General features: G+C 38.0%; 1 protein-coding gene across 3 annotated transcripts in view; it reads right to left on the reverse strand.

Moving 5' to 3' along the window:
• Nucleotides 1-6,975: 6,975 nt before the first annotated feature.
• Nucleotides 6,976-22,007, reverse strand: part of LOC126458158 (sodium-independent sulfate anion transporter-like) — a 142,293-nt gene continuing 127,261 nt past the window's right edge. For all 3 annotated transcript variants that reach the window (XM_050095022.1, XM_050095021.1, XM_050095023.1), the window contains exons 11-12: nucleotides 20,324-20,477; nucleotides 6,976-9,728 (exon numbers count right to left, since the gene is read on the reverse strand). In XM_050095022.1, the coding sequence (XP_049950979.1) occupies nucleotides 9,541-9,728; nucleotides 20,324-20,477 (342 nt within the window). In that variant the 3' untranslated portion in view covers nucleotides 6,976-9,540. The remainder of the gene's footprint in view (nucleotides 9,729-20,323; nucleotides 20,478-22,007) is intronic.

Here is a 22,007-nt window from a genome sequence, read left to right on the forward strand (position 1 = left end):
ATGGAAGTGTGAGCAACAATATACAGCTGAAATCAGGCGATTCTTTAGTTTCTGTTTTTCCCACTGCAACTATCACTGTAGGCAATAACAAGTTTAATATCAGATGGCAATGATTTTACATACTTCAGCAAGCAAGAACCAATTTCTAAAGATCCAAGTGAGGCAGTATTTTCAGACCACATATACATGAAAGCATGATCTGTTCTACAGTCATGTATTCCAAGATTAAATGTCCAAAACTGTCTCTTGTAGTAAATAACATTGGTTATTAGCATTGGAGTTGGCAAGTTCGAAAGTAAGTACATGTGTTGAGCCTTCTTTTGACTTCTGTGTATCTCCTTTCTTAGCAGCTCATGCTTGCTTAACTTTTCTTAGTTGAAGCTCTTTCTCTAGCTTTAGATTGTTAATTTCACTGGTATCTATCTCTACTTTGAGTAAATTTTCTAATCAGTCACAAGTACAGCAGGTGTCATTCCTTAGCTTATAAAATGATAGATTAAATTCTAAATTGAACACTTTATGGTAAATGCAGGCCTTCACTAGCAAAATGTTTACTTCCTCACACTTCTTAGTATAACGCATATACATTTTTGAGACAGGTAACTCTGGTGGCAGGTATTTCCTGTGACGATTATGTTTACAAGAATAGTTACTTGTGTAATGAGGAAAGCTTTCTATGTGGTTCCTTACGGTAGTGAGGCAATCTTTATTTCCAGGAGCACGTTTACCACTTTGCGCAGCTGGTGATAGGCCCTCCACTCTCGGTTTGTATAATGCAGCTGTGGTAAACCAACGATTGCTTATGGTTATGTCTTCAGGAAAGAACTCCTTACACATTTGATTATCATCCATGATAATGACAGCACTTTGTGTTTTTTACTTCTTAAGTTTTGTTTTGGACATCTTGGTTTGGCAGTGAAATAAATGTCATGTGACTAGGGCCTCCCATTGGGTAGACCGTTCGCCGGGTGCAAGTCTTTTGATTTCACGCCACTTCGGCAACTTGCGTGTCGATGGGGATGAAATGATGATGATTAGGACAACACAACAACCAGTCCCTAAGCGGAGAAAATCTCTGACCCAGCCGGGAATCGAACCCGGGCCCTTAGTATTGACATTCTGGCGCGCTGACCACTCAGCTACCAGGGCGGACGTTCGGCAGTTGAAACATTTTACTATAAAGGACATTTGTTGTTGCCAAGAACGAGTTTTCTAAAACTCTTCATGGATAGTTCTTAGACTGGCAAAGTTTTGCAGAAGTTCAAAACATAGTGCGTACTTCAATGTGAGATGCTTTTAATAATTTCCACAATGAAGTTCTGTCTCAGAATCTGGCAGAAAACCCAACGAGATTCTGATCATACATAAAGCAAACCAGTGGCAAGATGCAATCAGTACCTTCACTGCGCAATAACAATGGTGAAGTCACTGATGACAGTGCCACTAAAGCAGAATTATTTAACATGGTTTTCCGAAACTTCTTCACAAAAGAAGATGAAGTAAATATTCCTGAATTCCAATCAAGAACTGCCAAGATGCGAACCATAGAACTAGATAACCTCTGTGTAACAAAACGGCTTAAATCACTTAATAAAGCCAAGGCCTCCAGTCCAGATAGTATACCAGTCAGGTTCCTCTCAGAGTTGTTGTTGTTGTTGTTGTTGTTGTTGTTGTTGTGGTCTTCAGTCCTGAGACTGGTTTGATGCAGCTCTCCATGCTAATCTATCCTGTGCAAGTTCCTTCATCTCCCAGTACCTACTGCAACCTACATCCTTCTAAATCTGCTTAGTGTATTCATCTCTTGGTCTCCCTCTACGATTTTTACCCTCCACGCTGCCCTCCAATGCTAAATTTGTGATCCCTTGATGCCTCAGGACATGTCCTACCAACCAATCCCTTCTTCTAGTCAAGTTGGGCCACAGACTTCTCTTCTCCCCAATTCTATTCAATACCTCCTCATTAGTTACGTGATCTTCAACATTCTTCTGTAGCACCACATTTCGAAAGCTTCTATTCTCTTCTTGTCCAAACTATTATTCGTCCATGTTTCACTTCCATACATGGCTACACTCCATACAAATACTTTCAGAAACAACTTCCTGACACTTAAATCTATACTCCATGTTAACAAATTTCTCTTCTTCAGAAACGCTTTCATTGCCAGCCTACATTTTATATCCTCTCTATTTCGACCATCATCAGTTATTTTGCTCCCCAAATAGCAAAACTCCTTTACTACTTTAAGTGTCTCATTTCCGAATCTAATTCTCTCAGCATCACCCAACTTAATTCGACTACATTCCATTATCCTTGTTTTACTTTTGTTGATGTTCATCTTATATCCTCCTTTCAAGACACTGTCCATTCCGTTCAACTGCTCTTTCAAGCCCTTTGCCACCTCTGACAGAATTACAATGTCATCGGCGAACCTCAAAGTTTTTATTTCTTCTCCATGGATTTTAATACCTACGCCAAATTTTTCTTTTGTTTCCTTTACTGCTTGCTCAATATACAGATTGAATAACATCGGGGAGAGGCTACAACCCTGTCTTACTCCCTTCCCAACAACTGCTTCCGTTTCATGTCCCTCGACTCTTATAACTGCCATCTGGTTTCTGTACAAATTGTAAATAGCCTGTCGCTCCCTGTATTTTACCCCTGCCATCTTTAGAATTTGAAAGAGAGTATTCCAGTCAACATTGTCAAAAGCTTTCTCTAAGTCTACAAATGCTAGAAATGTAGGATTGCCTTTCCTTAATCTTTCTTCTAAGATAAGTCTTAAGGTCAGTATTGCCTCACGTGTTAAAACATTTCTACGGAATCCAAACTGATTGTCCCCGAGGTCGGCTTCTACCAGTTTTTCCATTCGTCTGTAAATAATTCGCGTTAGTATTTTGCAGCTGTGGCTTATTAAACTGATAGTTCGGTAATTTTCACATCTGTCAACACCTGCTTTCTTTGGGATTGGAATTATTATATTCTTCTTGAAGTCTGAGGGTATTTCGCCTGTCTCGTACATCTTGCTCACCAGATGGTAGAGTTTTGTCAGGACTGGCTCTCTCAAGGCCGTCAGTAGTTCTAATGGAATGTTGTCTACTCCCAGGGCCTTGTATTGACTCAGGTCTTTCAGTGTTTTGTCAAACTCTTCACGCAGTATCGTATCTCCCATTTCATCTTCATCTATATCCTCTTCCATTTCCATAATATTGTCCTCGAGTTCATCGCCCTTGTATAGACCCTCTATATACTCCTTCCACCTTTCTGCTTTCCCTTCTTTGCTTAGAGCTGGGTTTCCATCTGAGCTCTTGATATTCATACAAGGGGCTCTCTTTTCTCCAAAGGTCTCTCTAATTTTCCTGTAGGCAGTATCTATCTTACCCCTACTGAGATAAGCCTTTACATCCTTACATTTGTCCTCTAGCCATCCCTGCTTAGCCATTTTGCACTTCCTGTCGATCTCATTTTTGAGACGTTTGTATTCCTTTTTGCCTGCTTCATTTACTGCATTTTTATATTTTCTCCTTTCATCAATTAAATTCAATATTTCTTCTGTTACCCAAGGATTTCTACTAGCCCTCGTCTTTTTACCTACTTGATCCTCTGCTGCCTTCGCTACTTCATCCCTCAAAGCTACCCATTCTTCTTCTACTGTATTTCTTTCCCCCATTCCTGTCAATTGTTCCCTTATGCTCTCCCTGAAACTCTGTACAACCTCTGGTTCTTTCAGTTTATCCAGGTCCCATCTCCTTAAGTTCCCACGTTTTTGCAATTTCTTCAGTTTTAATCTACAGTTCATAACCAATAGGTTGTGGTCAGAGTCCACATCTGCCCCTGGAAATGTCCTACAATTTAAAACCTGGTTCCTGAATCTCTGTCTTACCATTATATAATCTATCTTATACCTTTTAGTATCTCCAGGATTCTTCCATGTATACAACCTTCTTTTATGATTCTTGAACCAAGTGTTAGCTATGATAAAGTTATGCTCAGAGTATGCTGATACAATAGCTCCATATTTAGCAATTATATACAACCACTCGCTCACAGAAAGATCTGTAGCTAATGACTGGAAAATTGCTCAAGTCACACCAATACCCAAAAAGGGAAGTAGCAGTAATCTACTGAATTACAGGCCCATATCACTAACGTCGATTTGAAGTACGGTTTTGGAACATATACTGTTTTCAAATATTATGAAGTACCACGAAGAAAACGACTTATTGACACACAGTCAGCATGGATTCAGAAAATATTGTTGTTGCGAAACACAACTAGCTCTTTATACTCATGAAGTAATGAGTGCTATTGTCAAACTGATTCCATATTTTTAGATTTCCAGAAGGCTTCCAACACTGTTCCTCACAAGTGCCTTCTAATCAAGCTACATGCCTATGGAATATCGCCTCAGTTGTGCGTTCTGGATTCATGATTTCCTATCAGAAAGGTCACAGTTCACAGTAATAGACGTAAAGTCTTCGAGTAAAACAGAAGTAATATCTGGTGTTCCCCAAGGAAGTGTTATAGGCCCTCTATTGTTCCTAATATATATTAATGACATAGGAGACAATCTGTGTAGCTGTCGTAAACTGTTTGCACATGATGCTGTCGTTTTCCATCTTGTAAAGTGATCAGATGACCAAAACAAATTGCAAAATGATTTACGTAAGATACCTGTATGGTGCACAAAGTGGCAACTGACCCCAAAAAAAGAAAAGTGTGAAGTTATTCACATGAGCACTAAAAGAAATCTGCTAAATTTTGATTATGCAGTAAGTCACACAAATCTGAAGGCTGTAAATTCAGCTAAATACTTAGGGATTACAATTACAAATAACCTAAATTGGAACGATCACATAGATAAAGTTGTGGGCAGAGCAAACCAAAGACTGCGATTCACTGGCAGAACACTTAGAAGGTGTAAAAGGTCTACTAAAGAGACTGCTTACACCACGCTTGTCCACCCTGTTCTGGAGTATTGCTGTGTGGTGTGGGATCCGCATCAGGTAGGACTGACGGATGACATAGAAAAAGTACAAAGAAGGGCAGCTTGTTTTGTATTATTGTGAAATAGCGGAGACAGTGCCACAGACATGATACACGAATTGGAGTGGCAATCATTAAAACAAAGGTGTTTTTCATTGCGACAGGATCTTCTCATGAAATTTCAATCGCCAGCAAAGCGAGAGGTGAAGTCAACAGCACAAATACTGAACCAATCCAACAATGGCTCACTACCAGTGGGCTACAATTCATGAAGGATATGCAGACTGTGACATCTTTAATGCAGATGAGACTGGTATTTTCTTTAAATTGACACCTGACAAAACTCTGAAATTTAAGGTGAAAAACATGTTGATGGAAAGTTATCTAAAGAATGGATACTGTTTCAGTCATGCAGGAATAACAACTGAAGGACTAAATGCTACCAAAACTGAAGACACATTTGGTGACACGATCTGCTGCTTTCTGGATTGCTGCCAGAAATCAATTGTGATATTCTCAATCAGTGTGACTATGAAATGTATGCAACAAGAGATGATGACTCTGTTACAATTGAAGTGCAAACTGAAGATGAAATTGCAAATGGAGTGAAGAATCAAGGACACAGTGACCATAAAGTGAGCATGGGAGATGAAGAAGAAGAGGAAGAAGAAAGAAATAAGTGCCTAGCCCAACAGTGAGTGATGCTTTAGAAGTCACTGGAAGTGTGAATACATCCTATGAAGCTAGCAGAGTGAGTGGAGAAATTACAAATGAAATAATGAATATAGAACGTAATTTAGAAAATATGTATTGGGCAAACAGACAGCAATGAAATGACTGATTACTTCACTCCTAAGTAAAGAAGTTTGGTGAGTACTCAATGTACTGCTGTATGTACTGTATTCACGTAAGTGTAAAAGTGAATACTGTATCTAAAATGAAACATCACTACATTAAATTTGTTCCCACCACAACAGACTGAAAATACAAATCTTGTTTACATTGATACTCATTTATAACAACATAATTTTCAAATTCCTTCGAATGTTATTACAGCCAGGTTTCACTGTAGTTGTGTCAGCAACCCATCTTGACTACTCTGATATGTGGCTGAGAGTAGAAAAGATGGGTGCTGATGCAACTGCTTAGATCTGAAGATGATCCAGAGTGATCTAATAAAAAGAAGTGCAACTGAGACAGAACGATAAATGAGAATTATCTTAAGTACATATCTTATGTCTCACTTATTTTTATTTTAATCAAACAATACAAAATCCAGGATGGAATGTAACAATATTAGGGAAAGGGAAGTTGCTACTCACCATATAGTGGAGATTCTGAGTCGCAGATAGGCACAACAAAAAGACTGTCACAAATAAAGCTTTCAGCCAGTAAGGCCTTCATCAAAAATGGATGACACACACACATACGCGCACGCACGCACGCACGCACACGCACGCACACACGCGCACCCACACGCACGCACGCGCACGCACACACGCGCACGCGGATGAGCCTGCTCTTTACCCCCACCCAGTCATCACTTCCATTCAGTTGCCTGAGACTGCAGTCATGTGCAAGTTGCATTTGCACGCACACATTGTGTGTGTGTGTGACTAAATCTGTATTTATGACTGACAAAAATGTTTATAGTATCAAATTCATTAACATATTAATAGCTCCAACTGTTTGCCCAGGATTAACAGAGTATCTCAATGTGGTACTGAATGATTCGGTTCAGTTAATTGTGAACAACAACATCATATATCCATTCCTACATGACTCTAAACAGGCTTCACCCCCTCTGTCACAAGAATGTTGTTAATCTTTCGGAACAGTTGATGATGACATTATGGAGTTTCCACTGATGCAGTATAAATAAAAGATTTCAGTGTATTAAAATAAACAAAGACTGTGGAAAGTGGGTGAACAGTATTTAAATAATAAATTTCATTGAAGACTATAGGAAATACAAGTGGTTTCATGGCAATACTATAATGATATAATTTTTTGTCAGTGAAAAAGTATTTTATTGCACACTTGAAAATTGTTTACAATTTGCACAGCAAGACATCTCACAAAAATTAACAATCAAACTTGTGTATAAAAAACAGATGATAAAATGTAAGGCAGTGAAAGTAACAAAAATATGAAACAACAAATATTTGTAAATGAAATTCTCTCTCTCTCTCTCTCTCTCTCTCTCTCTCTCTCTCTCTCTCTCTCTCTCCCCCTCTCCCATTTTTGGTACTTCTCATATTATTGTACTGAAAATTATATAGAGCACATTATAAAACATAACCAAACTTTCAATTTCCATACAACAATCAATGCATACATAAAGCTTCTAAGCTTCTCATACATGAATAACAAGAAACATACAATAAACTAACTAACAGAAACAACAATGATACTGATACTCCTCCTACACACACACACACACACACACACACACACACACACACACGCACACATATTCACATTCACATTTCATACTACTATTCATACTACTATAATCTAGCAGGTTACAAACCTTATACCAACTTTGGTAAGTCTTTCAGAGTATGAAATTCATAGATTTCATTATTAAACTAAATAATCTTAGATTTACATTAATACAAAGCAACAAAACAAGTATGTCTGTTTAGACACATTTTCATTTGAAGCTTAGCGTTAAGAAAAAATAAATAATTTCAAGAATTTTTAAGACAGAGCCACAAAAGCTTCATATATCCAAACAAATCTACTCATTTCATTCCTTTGAATACAATCACAAATAAGACAAATTAAAAAAACCCCTCATGTTTTCGTTCAACCATTATTAGTTGACATCAATATTCACTCATCAGTCCAACTTTTTCTGAATGGGACAAAGTCTAGAGAGCTTTGTAACTGCTATTAAGAGTAAAAGGAGTGAACACACATCAATAACAGAAAGCTACACAATAATGGATAATGCAGCCTGAAGCAAGTACTGCAACAATAAAATCTACACCATAATAGTCGCAAAAAACACACACACTTACTTTTATTTTAAGCATACTTATATCTCACTTCAGGTAGCTACAGAAAATGTAGCTGAATATTGGACCCTTTTGTAAGATTCACCTATGCTTCAAAATTCCAACAAGCACTCTACTGGCACCCTCTTATACTTTCAACTGCTTGCAGTACTTCATAATTTAGTACTTGCCACAGTACATGGGGCAGACAATGGTACATTATTTTCATACAAGCTCATAAATGGCTGCAACAAAATATCGGCAGAACCAGAGGTACAATCATGCTGCTGGTGGTTTACCACAATTTGAATGTGCCATACAGATTCAGCACCTCTATGTGGAATGAATACAAAAGAAATCAGCAAAAGTTGTTGCTATACTGGCAGCAGTGGCAGTAGTGATGGTGTAACTCCTGCTGCAGCAGAAACTGTTAAGGACAGACCTTTTGTTGGAGAATGAAGTGATTTTACAGTGGCATATGCTAAATCAAGTAGGGCCTTTGTCAAGTTTGAGATACCAAGATTGGGCAGTGTTAAGTCAGAAATTAAAAAAATGTATGCTGAAAGGGGATTTAGTGATGAAGAAAAATGGCATGACATTGAATATTTTGTTATGAGTAAGGACTGAGTTCTGATTATGGAAGAACAATGGATGGTTATTTCCAAAGATCCCGAAGTTGCAAAAAAAGAAGATGAAGACACAAGCAGCAGAAAAAACAGATGGGCCCAGTGAAGCAAGTGAAATCAGGAAGGAGGAATTAAAATATCAATATAAAATAGTGTTTTGGAATAAAGACCAATTCAGGAATGAGTTGAAGAAGCCACAGGATAGACTATTGAAATAAAATGAGCAGAATGTCCACAAAAATTTTTAAGCACTTGCCAATTCTGTAGTCAGCAGGTGGATAAATGTGGTGGTAAATGTTATTTCTGTAATAAGATGGCCTGTGGTTTCTATAGCATTAACTGCATTGAATGCAGATATATATATTGCCACAAATGGTCATCACCATGTCAGCAGTGCTGAAAAGAGCCACATCTGTATTGACTGTGCAATGATGTGACAGAATGTTTTCAGTTAACTTAAAAGAGTTCACCTCAGTTCATGAGAGGAGTCAGCTGAACATTTATGAGATTTTCTGAGCAACACTGATATGAGTTCTGAGAATGATATCCACTTCATATGTTCTTCCAAATGTAACATTCTAACTGTAAGAAATATAAATGAAACAAAAGAAACATTTTCAAATGTTTTCACTTCAGTGAGTGAGTTCCACACAAGTTTTATGAGTTTTGTAGAAGCTGAAAGATAAAGTTGCTTTCAAGTAAAAGTAATGTCGAAGATCAGCACTGATTCCCTTTAAGTGAAATGGGACATTTTTCTCTCAAAATTATGCCATGGTGTTAACATTATAGTATTGAACAATGTTTCAGATGAAAATAAGGAGATAAACCACCTTTCCAAAGCAAAGTATTAGTCACTGCAATTACAGACTGCGTCTACGCCATGTTTGAGAGACAGCTTTAGTGAAGTAGTTTTACTAGGCATTCCAGTCTCATGTTGTATAAAACTGTCTGTTTTGTTCTGTCAGCAGTGGTACACTGTTGCTGAAGCGTCTTCGGCCATCTACAGCATCTGTTCGGGGTACTGGCAAGTAAGTATTCCCATCCTGCGTTATGGACACCTCTTTAAGATCAAATACATTCATTTTCACTTCTTCTCCTGTGAATTCTTCATTGTTTACTAGAAAAGAAAATCAATAAGAAGGATTAAACATTTTATCAACTACTGTTTAGCAATTTAATGGAAGTAAATGGGAAACCATATCCAAGGTAAATTCCAGTTCTATAGTTGGCATATGTAACATGTTAATTTTATTCTCCTATTAAGAGGGTATTTTCTGTATTTAATTTTCATTGGATTAGGGGATTTGCAAGAATTTAATCGAAGTGTTAATTACATTACAACACAGTAGTGTTCGCTGTTCTACAGCATGCAGCATGATTACACATATCTTCTGAACATTATGTCTTGTATAGAAAAAATATGTTCTAAATGATTTATTTGATTTTGCAGTACCCATAGCAAACCAAACAGAGATGTATATTTCTGAATATGAAGGGCACCTTGAAGTGTAGAGTTCTAAGCAAAACAGAAACATACAATGCCCTGCAGTGGTATTAAAAATGAAAACCTAAGTTTAAATACTCACAATGGATTATACAGAATAAGCCCACACTGCACCTTTTTGAACATCCTGATACAGAAGAAAATGAACGTCTGTCTGTCTGTCCAGAACGTATGATCTCAAAAAGTAATGGCCCGATGTATGCTCATCTTTTTGCAAAATGATCAGTATTGTCTGGAGACAGTTTGTAGCTGTGTAGCTTTTACAGCAACAGTGTACTGGTCTTCCATTAAAACTGACAGTGAGAAAGACAATAATGCAAGTCTCATCTTTTGTTTCCCATATGGTGAGATTCTTGCAAGCTCTCACATGATGGTAGTCCAGTGTAACAGTTTAACAAATATGAGTAGCCTACACATGTAAGCAAAATACTTTAGTTCAGACCAAGCTGAAACTTTGCACAGTTGCTGCTACTCTCGCTGTGAAAATGATCATGCCTCCTAAACATGCATCAATTGGTAGGGCTACAAGGCAGGAAAAAAAGAGAAAGCAATTATGTACTTCTCGAGGAAACTAGGACTGGCAAGCAAGTAACAAACCAGATCGTTTACGGGTTGCTCAGTCACATACACCAGGACTGTGCTCCGCAAATGGCAAAGTTAAACTTCTGACTTTCTGCATACCACCTGAACCTCTGTTATCATTGCTTTCAGGTGATTCCACTGATTTTGTGCACATTCTACAACACATTCACAAATATAGTTTCCTTTCAAGCCGACAAATTATTCAATATACAACAACATTCAAAATTCAATGGCAAATATATCATCATGTAGGATCACTTGTTCCAGTTCCTGGCGCCGAACATAAATTTCTACATATGTTCTTCATGGGTGACAGTGACGTGCAAGTTGTTCAGTGACGTCATATATTATATACTTCACAAACTTTTTGCACAAAAATAGCACCCTGATAAAATTGTTAAAAACAGCAACTAAACACATGCCAGCAGATAATTATGCAGTCCACATAAGAGCCAATAAAATATCAACTATACAGCATGCCAGATGCTGCAACACACCTACCACCAATAAAGTAGTGATTGCTTTACATGGAGAAGAATGTGATAGGGGTGATATCATTCTACACCAACATAATAAAACAATTGTATGTGTGACTGAAAAACATTGATGTTCTGATACATTGCAGTATACCATAATTTTTTGGGACAGGGTGGACAGATATCATTTCAATATTATGCAAACTATCCTCAACTGCCTTCCCCCATGAACCATGGACCTTGCTGTTGGTGGGGAGGCTTGCGTGCCTCAGTGATACAGATAGCCGTACCGTAGGTGCAACCACAACGGAGGGGTATCTGTTGAGAGGCCGGACAAACGTGTAGTTCCTGAAGAGGGGCAGCAGCCTTTTCAGTAGTTGCAAGAGCAACAGTCTGGATGATTGACTGATCTGGCCTTGTAACACTAACCAAAACGGCCTTGCTGTGCTGGTACTGCGAACGGCTGAAAGCAAGGGGAAACTACGGTCGTAATTTTTCCCGAGGGCATGTAGCTTTACTGTATGATTAAATGATGATGGCGTCCTCTTGGGTAAAATATTCCGGAGGTAAAATAGTCCCCCATTCGGATCTCCGGGCGGGGACTACTCAAGAGGATGTCGTTATCACGAGAAAGAAAACTGGTGTTCTACGGATCGGAGCATGGAATGTCAGATCACTTAATCGGGCAGGTAGGTTAGAAAATTTAAAACGGGAAATGGATAGGTTAAAGTTAGAGATAGTGGGAATTAATGAAGTTCGGTGGCAGGAGGAACAAGACTTTTGGTCAGGCGAATACAGGGTTATAAATACAAAATCAAATAGTGGCAATGCAGGAGTAGGTTTAATAATGAATAAAAAAAAATAGGAGTCCGGGTAAGCTGCTACAAACAGCATAGTGCACGCATTATTGTGGCCAAGATAGACATGAAGCCCACGGCTACTACAGTAGTACAAGTTTATATGCCAACTAGCTCTGCGGATGACGAAGAAATTGAAGAAATGTATGATGAAATAAAAGAAATTATCCAGATAGTGAAGGGAGACAAAAATTTAATAGTCATGGGTGACTGGAATTCGGCAGTAGGAAAAGGGAGAGAAGGAAACGTAGTAGGTGAATATGGATTGGGGGTAAGAAATGAAAGAGGAAGCCGCCTGGTAGAATTTTGCACAGAGCACAACTTAATCATAGCTAACACTTGGTTCAAGAATCATAAAAGAAGGTTGTATACATTGAAGATGCCTGGAGATACTGACGGATTTCAGATAGATTATATAATGGTAAGACAGAGATTTAGGAACCAGGTTTTAAATTGTAAGACATTTCCAGGGGCAGATGTGGACTCTGACCACAATCTATTGGTTATGACCTGTAGATTAAAACTGAAGAAATTGCAAAAACGTGGGAACTTAAGGAGATGGGACCTGGATAAACTGAAAGAACCAGAGGTTGTACAGAGTTTCAGGGAGAGCATAAGGGAACAATTGACAGGAATGGGGGAAAGAAATACAGTAGAAGAAGAATGGGTAGCTTTGAGGGATGAAGTAGCAAAGGCAGCAGAGGATCAAGTAGGTAAAAAGACGAGGGCTAGTAGAAATCCTTGGGTAACAGAAGAAATATTGAATTTAACTGATGAAAGGAGAAAATATAAAAATGCAGTAAATGAAGCAGGCGAAAAGGAATACAAACGTCTCAAAAATGAGATCGACAGGAAGTGCAAAATGGCTAAGCAGGGATGGCAGAGGACAAATGTAAGGATGTAGAGGCTTATCTCACTAGGGGTAAGATAGATACTGCCTACAGGAAAATTAAAGAGACCTTTGGAGATAAGAGAACCACTTGTATGAACATCAAGAGCTCAGATGGAAACCCAGTTCTAAGCAAAGAAGGGAAAGCAGAAAGGTGGAAGGAGTATATAGAGGGTCTATACAAGGGCGATGTACTTGAGGACAATATTATGGAAATGGAAGAAGATGTAGATGAAGATGAAATGGGAGATACGATACTGCGTGAAGAGTTTGACAAAGCACTGAAAGACCGGAGTCGAAACAAGGCTCCCGGAGTAAACAACATTCCATTGGAACTACTGACGGCCTTGGGAGAGCCAGTCCTGACAAAACTCTACCATCTGGTGAGCAAGATGTACGAGACAGGCGAAATGCCCTCAGACTTCAAGAAGAATATAATAATTCCAATCCCAAAGAAAGCAGGTGTTGACAGATGTGAAAATTACTGAACAGTCAGTTTAATAAGCCACAGCTGCAAAATACTAACACGAATTCTTTACAGACGAATGGAAAAACTAGTAGAAGCCAATCTTGGGGAAGATCAGTTTGGATTCCGTAGAAATGTTGGAACACATGAGGCAATACTGACCTTATGACTTATATTAGAAGAAAGATTAAGGAAAGGCAAACCTACGTTTCTAGCATTTGTAGACTTAGAGAAAGCTTTTGACAATGTTGACTGGAATACTCTCTTTCAAATTCTGAAGGTGGCAGGGGTAAAATACAGGGTGTGAAAGGCTATTTACAATTTGTACAGAAACCAGAAGGCAGTTATAAGAGTCGAGGGACATGAAAGGGAAGCAGTTGTTGGGAAGGGAGTAAGACAGGGTTGTAGCCTCTCCCCGATGTTATTCAATCTGTATATTGAGCAAGCGGTAAAGGAAACAAAAGAAAAGTTTAGCGTAGGTATTAAAATCCATGGAGAAGAAATAAAAACTTTGAGGTTCGCCGATGACATTGTAATTCTGTCAGAGATGGCAAAGGACTTCGAAGAGCAGTTGAACGGAATGGACAGTGTCTTGAAAGGAGGATATAAGATGAACATCAACAAAAGTAAAACAAGGATAATGGAATGTAGTCGAATTAAGTTGGGTGATGCTGAGGGAATTAGATTCGGAAATGAGACAATTAAGGTAGTAAAGGAGTTTTGCTATTTGGGGAGCAAAATAACTGATGATGGTATGGAAGTGAAACATGGACAATAAATAGTTTGGACAAGAAAAGAATAGAAGCTTTCGAAATGTGGTGCTACAGAAGAATGTTGAAGATTAGGTGGGTAGATCACGTAACTAATGAGGAGGTATTGAATAGGATTGGGGAGAAGAGAAGTTTGTGGCACAACTTGACCAGAAGAAGGGATTGCTTGGTAGGACATGTCCTGAGGCATCAAGGGATCACAAATTTAGCATTGGAAGGCAGCATGGAGGGTAAAAATCGTAGAGGGAGACCAAGAGATGAATACACTAAGCAGATTCAGAAGGATGTAGGCTGCAGTAGGTACTGGGAGATGGAGAAGCTTGCACAGGATAGAGTAGCATGGAGAGCTGCATCAAACCTGTCTCAGGACTGAAGACCGCAACAACAACAACAACATCCTCAATTGCAGGTAAGTGAAGTCATTGTCACTTGCACATGTCATTTAAAAGAAAAAACTATTCCTTCTCATTTTTGCATATCTGATTTGCACTTTTCTAATTGCTTCTTTCCTCTTATTCCTATTTACATGTGATGAGCTTAATTAAAAAAAGTATCATTAATGACTTATTATTCCAGGGTGTATACACGGACAAGGAAAAAATTCCTGGATTTCCTAGTTAAAAATATACTTTCTCCCAGGTGAAAATATACTTTTTCCTTGTTAACTGACAGTATATTTTCACTCAGAACTGTATAACTTATCAGTCCTTTGAATGATTATGGTTTTATACACAAGCGTAGAAGTTCCCAGCACTATCAAAACCTAAACACAGGGAAAAAACGCGTTCTGGAAATATCTGATGTGCAGCAATATGTATGCGGCATATTTTCATATTACAAAAGAATAAATTTGAATTCCACCAAACACTCCATGTTACTTTCCAAAGCATTGAAATTGAGATTGTGATGCGCTTTTTTAAGCCAGTCATAGATAATGTCCCACGATCTCACCAGCCGATGACAGTGGTTATTCAGAGCTTAGCACACGTGATGTAGTCAACCAATGGCAACATAACTTTTAAGTAGCGCAAACACACAAACAGAAAAAGTTAATGGCTTAAATTAATATACATAGTGTTGCTACACGAAACGCTAAGCTTTCACATGTAATATTGGTCTATAAGATTAATACGCTTCAAGAGAAGCTAAGCTTTCACATACAATGTTGGTCTTTTACGCGCGTATGACAATTTAAGATATATCACACAAATGTGCCAGTAAAATTCTTAATAACGACATAAATTTCTGATCTTCTGGGCTCAAAATTCATCTAAATGGCTCACAATCACAGAGTTGATTTTTAAATGAGAGTGAAACATTCTGCGACTTAAGAAATTCATCGTACATAGTTCTGGTGTAACTGCCAGAATGGTACTTTGATGGTAACGCTTTTCAAAACCACCATTCAGAATATTTTCCCGCAACCTGTTAGAAATAGGTTCGTTTCTGCAGTTGCCAGAGAGTGCCAGATGACAGGCATCACCGCGATTGTGCAGCTATGATGTCGTAGGGAGCCCGTGTGTTCGTACGTGTAAAACATTAAAAGATCTTACATTATGTCATAAAAGAAACAAGACATCAGAGGATACTCCAATAGCATCGGAATTTCACAACCCATACTAAAATGTGCACATTTTGAGTGCACATTCGTATGTCCAGATTCCTAGTGAAGTAGGCCATGACCTGATATCAAGTTTTCAATGTGGTTTTCGGGATGTAAATTTTCTTGGAATACCAGTACTCTTATCTCATGTTTGGTTCTTTATTATGGCATAATGCCATAAGTGCTAGAAGTTGAAAATGTGCACTTGAAATGCAGTGAACAGTGTGTGGAATTAAACACTTCATTTCAAATATATTGTCTGCCTCAGCGGAAAAAATTAATAAAAGAAAATTTCTTTAGCAAACCGACAAAAATGTTATGCAAGGCAATTAATGATTGACTGTCACAAAGGTGGAAATAAAATAAAATCTGCAACTAGTAACACATTTTAGCCTTCCAAAGTCATGTGAATGTATTTTAATTCACTTGATAGTACCCGGCCACAGAAATCTGTTTTGTTTTCATTTGACGTGAGAGCAGTAAACGAAGAGGAAACAGCAAAATCACTAAATGTAAACACGGGTCACGTGGAGACTGCCCAATTCCCCACTGTAACTCAGACTGCTCTGCGCATCAGCCCTGGATCTATGATATTTCCGAACCGGGGCAATACCTCGCCACTCACTAGAGCGTTTGAGATAGGACGTCAAAAATTAAAAATTTAAAAATTTCAAAAATATGATCATTTTGTAGCACACATCTTTCTGAAGAGTTTGATGGATAAAACATGTGTTTGAGGAAATGTAACACATGTTATTTGGTCGTAAATGTGCCAAAGTGCAGTGCCTCGCCTACTCACACAGCATTCTTCTATCGCATGTCACTGTGCTTCGCTCTGTGGAATTGAAATGTGTATATTTTGTAATAGATCCCATCAAACCTTACTCAGGACAGTGGAAATTAAAATGTCCTGTGGTGCCTCTCCTGCTTACAGTCGCCCGGTTTGACATCCTGTCCCTCTTTGTTTTAAAAAAGCTGGGTTTCATAAAATCAATGTCTACAAAATTAATTTCTTGTTGCACTCAGATAATTCAGTAATATCATGATAATGAAGCACTTAATGATTGGAAGTAAGGTATCACAAGTCCATTGTTCAGGAAAGGTATACAAAAGACATTTCCTCATGGAATGCTCTAATACATTACACAGTTGGTATATTTTTAGGAATTTTGGGGTATAACATTACTTTATATTCTACATTTTGTTATTACAACCATGTGAGAACTCTCATCAGCTACTCAATCATCTTATAAATCTCAAATAGGCTAAACACTTATGAAGGGTAGTAGCCAAATTATTAAAAAATGGAGTACCAAATTAAGCAAATTTGTCTACTGCAAGTTCATCATTTGATTATTGACAGAGTATGTTGAAGATAAGGCATTCTAAAAACAGTAGATTTAAATTAACGAAACAACAGTTTCAAAATGAATGATATTAATAAACTCTAGGTAGTTATTATAATCCACAAACTAGAGGCTATTTACTTACTACATGTGGGACCATAAAACTAAAACTCTGTTGCACTTTGGTTCTGGAATGAATCAAACTCTACAGCAGATTACATAAAGTAATACAGTAAAACTTCTGGTCAGATTAAAACTGTGTACTTGTCATATAAACAACAAGTATACTCCAGAATCAGATTTTTCACTCTGCCCCATGTTGTGGCTTAGCCATGTCTCTGCAGTATCTCTTCTTCCAGGAGTGCTAGTTCTGCAAGGTTCACAGAAGAGATTCTGTGATGTTTGGAAGGTAGGAGACAAGGCACAGCAGAATAGAAGCTGTGACGACGGGTCGCAAGTCGTGCTTGGATAGCTCAGTCGGTAGAGTACTTGCACAATAAAGGCAAAGATCCCGAGTTCGAGTCTCGGTATGGCACACAGTTTTAATCTACCAGGAACTTCCAACAAGTTCACTGTTATCTACAATGTAGGAAAAGACAGATTGCTACTTACCGTAAAGAAGACACCACACACACACACACACACACACACACACACACACACACACACACACACACACACACACACCAATTTCAGCATCTCAGGCTGTGCTGGAGTTGGTGGTCGCATGTGCTTGTGTGTGTGTGTGTGTGTGTGTGTGTGTGTGTGTGTGTTTCCTACATTGTTGATATTCCTACCTGAAGTTTCCATTGTCTGAAGTTTAATGTTATCTGTTATTTATTTCCACGAGATATTTCAGAAATGGAAAAAATAAATTGTGGCTCGAAACAGCAAATCTGTTCTTTCATTTGAAATCAAAAATGATCACAGTAAAGCCCACCCAATAGTGTCTGCATTGAAATGGTATTCTCAATAAGAATTTAAACATTGGTAGCGATAGGATTCAACAAATGTTTTACTTGAGGCCCTTGCCAGGGAGTTTCGCTACAACAATTCTCCACAGAGGACTAGAACTTTCATCCTAGAAACAATTTCTAAGCTATGATAAATCATGTCCCATCATATTGTTTCTCAAGGAATGCCACTTGAAATAGTATGGGGATCTATAGAGTTTGGAAGATTAGGAAAAATATAGCAGCAGAATGAAGCTTTGAGTTTGGTAAAGATCATATGCAGATACAATGGTCCATAAACATCTGCTCTAGGATGTTTGTTGTCTGGATGAGTGATTTTATTTGTTAGTTCTGACATTTAGTTCATTATGAAAAATTATCAAATTTTCTGTGCGTTCGAACATCACATTTATTATGTTAAGAAGAAAAGCACAAACATCACATACAACATTTTAATATTTTTTTTTATTTTTATGGGGACAGCTCTCAATTTCTCGTAACTGTCTAAAATGATTCTACATGTACAGGTTGTCCATAATTAAAATTGCAGTTTCAATACACTGTAGAAAGTGAACCATTGCTCAGAACGACAATGAATTTGAACAACAAATTATTAACGCAGGGGGAAACATAATGGGGGAAAAAATATTTACCAATAGACGGTGCTGTAAGCATTTTGACACATGCAAATTACAAATGAATCACAATACAATGACTAGATTTGGGTTGAACATCACACCATTTGTACTGTTCAGTTTGCATGACTGCACAAGTTTGGCAGTCAACAGTTATGGCGCTGTTGGTTAGATAAGCCCATCCACTATGGCAAAGGAATGCCACATCAGATGGCAAAAATTGGTTTTTTATTGTCATGAGGCCAAAAACCGCATGAAAAGCAAAACAACGTCAGTTTCTAATTGTCGTGAGAGTGGCACAAGACATGTTCAATATGCTGTCCATATTTTCTACCATAAATTGAAATCAACAAACAGCATGTTCCACAGCAGACTGCAGTGTCTCAGGCATTGTGTTATGCATGCTACATTCACAATTTTAACACTGAACACAACATCTCTCAGATAACCCCACAACCACAAGTTACACATATTCAGCCAGGCTGCAGCGAATGACAACTGATTATTCTAGCATTTCTTAAATGCCTCTGCAGCAGCCACTTCACTGACTGTACAATGTATGCTGGAGCACTAGCTTGCATAAAAATGATCCTAACCACACATCCATACTGTTGAAGCATTGGATAGATCGTGTGCAAAAGACTCTCATAGCATTTACCAGTGATGATACAGACAACAGGACCCCCTGGATTCATATCCTTGAAAAAATACAGCCCGATGGTAAACGATATTGTCAACCTATACCACACAGTTACTCTTGCAGAACGAAGTGGTATGGGTTGACACGTGTGTGGATTTTCCTTTGCCAATATTCTGCATTCTGACATGTCCTTGGAGATGGAGACAGACCTCGTCTGTTCACAGAATTTCCCATGGCGATTCATTGTCCATTTCCATGCGAGCACAAAAGTTCAGTGCGATAGTTTGTCTTGTTGGCAGGACAACTGGAACCAACCCATGAACAAGGATGATTTTGTATGTATAGCACTGCATGATGCTTGGTAGGATGTTATGCGTCATGCTGATAGGCATGTAGAACAGTATGGCAGTTCGCGTGCACTGCATGTTTGCATACCACCACTACACCTCCTGCAGTTCTATGGCCACATCTTCACCAGACGTCGGATCAACTGCTTTCCTACCTCTGCCACACTGCACTTTTCGAATTTTGTAATCTTTTCTCTAGACCCCTAGCAGACCTTTTTTCACACCTTTGAGCATCTGGAATGCCTGCAGGGCTACTTTTGAACAGTCACCATTATTGAGAAAGAGTTTTACCAGTAGCAGTGACCCTTCACACCCTGGGTGTGTCTGACACAAACTGAGGAACAGCCGTCTGACACAGTGCCATCTATTGGTCAAACTATGGTTATATTTTTTTCCCCCTGCATCAATAATATGCTGTTCAAATTTGATATTATGCTGAGCAGCGGCTCTCTTTCTACAACATTTTGAAACTAGAACTTGAACTACGGATACCTTGTATGTACCAAAAATAAAACATGTAATATAAAATTCATTTTAATATTGAATTACTCAGATGAATAAAAAGCCACAAGCATAAAACAGTGTCCATGAAATTACGTTACTAACAGTTACGATTGGAAATGCTGAAATACATGCATTCTTACCTTTCAAGTTCTGTTCAAGCTCTTCTGCACTGCAAATGTGAACAAATTCTTCCAGACTTGCTCCCTTAAAAACTGATACAACATCAGGGTGTGGATTTAGAAAATATATTGGTTGTTTTCTTTTGTTGAAATCATCTATGAGTGCTGCTATTCCCTAAAAAATTAAAGACATCCCACTTTAAGATAGTCTATCTGTGTCAATGACTTTAATCATAATGGCTCACAATGACTTGAGAAATTCATACAGTAAAACAGAAGTTACAACCAACAAAGAGGAATCTTAATCCAAGCAAACAAATTTACAATCAGAAAAAAATCTCAAAATTCTCTATTAAGCATGATTCTAACTGTTATGTTTATGTAATGGCATACTACTTTAACACAAAATTACAAATGGATATTTCAACATTAGTACTGCAGAGCTTCTGAAGACATAGCCGAATAGTTCTGATTACAAAATCAGAGAGGTCTGAAAGAGGAAACAATCCACAAATGATGCAAATACAGGATTCACTTTGATAGAAGTGTCCCTCTTGTTGTTGATTGTCACTATTCCACTTCCTACATGTGCAAGAAAATGGAAAGAATGTTGTTCAATCAATAAATTGGCTATTACTAATGTTGGCTGTATGATTATATTCTGTCACAATTTGACAACTGACTGATGTGTTAACCTCTTACATCCATGTTCATGTGTTCCAAATCTTTAAATTTCAGTAAATGTTTTTGAGACACACAGAAATCAGTGGCAAGTGCTGTAAGACTACATACCAAAAGATTTCTACAATATCCAGTATGAAACAAATCAAAAAGGTGTTCTGAAACATAGCTACATTTTTTATTTTTTTTATTCATTTATTTACGTCCTGAAACTTTGAGGAACATATACCATACCTTAGATGTTGGACAAAATGGCGTTACATTAATATACTGTTACATTGATTGTCTACATTACATTTATAAATTGTTACGTTGTTATATTGCTATATTGTTACATTACATTTTTATATTGTTACGACCGAAATTAACTTAATTTTCAAGATACTGTGTTACTGAGTAAAAACAGTTTTCCAAGAGATATGAAGTTACAGATTTTTTAAAGCTATGGATTTTGTTTATGGCCTTTAAGTTACTTGGCAGCTTATTAAACAAATGTGAACCTGAGTGATATACACCTTTCTTGCACAGTGTGGTATAACAACGATGTCTGTGTATGTCACTATTTGCCCTTGTATGGTGTTCATGTACAGATTTATTTTGAGTAAATACATTTCCATTTTTTAGCATGCTTTTTTTTAGGTACATGACAACTTCTAGTATATACAGGGTGTTACAAAAAGGTACGGCCAAACTTTCAGGAAACATTCCTGACACACAAATAAAGAAAATATGTTATGTGGACATGTGTCCGGAAATGCTTAATTTCCACGTTAGAGCTCAATTTAGTTTCGTCCACCTATGCTCAATGGAGCAAGTTATCATTATTTCATACGGGATACTCTACCTGTGCTGCTAGAACATGTGCCTTTACAAGTACGACACAACATATGGTTCATGCACGATGGAGCTCCTGCACGTCTCAGTCTAAGTGTTCGTACGCTTCTCAACAACAGATTCGGTGACCGATGGATTGGTAGAGGCGAACCAATTCCATGACCTCCACACTCTCCTGACCTCAGCCCTC

This window comes from Schistocerca serialis, chromosome 2 (genome assembly GCF_023864345.2).
Source record: "Schistocerca serialis cubense isolate TAMUIC-IGC-003099 chromosome 2, iqSchSeri2.2, whole genome shotgun sequence".
Classification (NCBI taxonomy): domain Eukaryota; kingdom Metazoa; phylum Arthropoda; class Insecta; order Orthoptera; family Acrididae; genus Schistocerca; species Schistocerca serialis.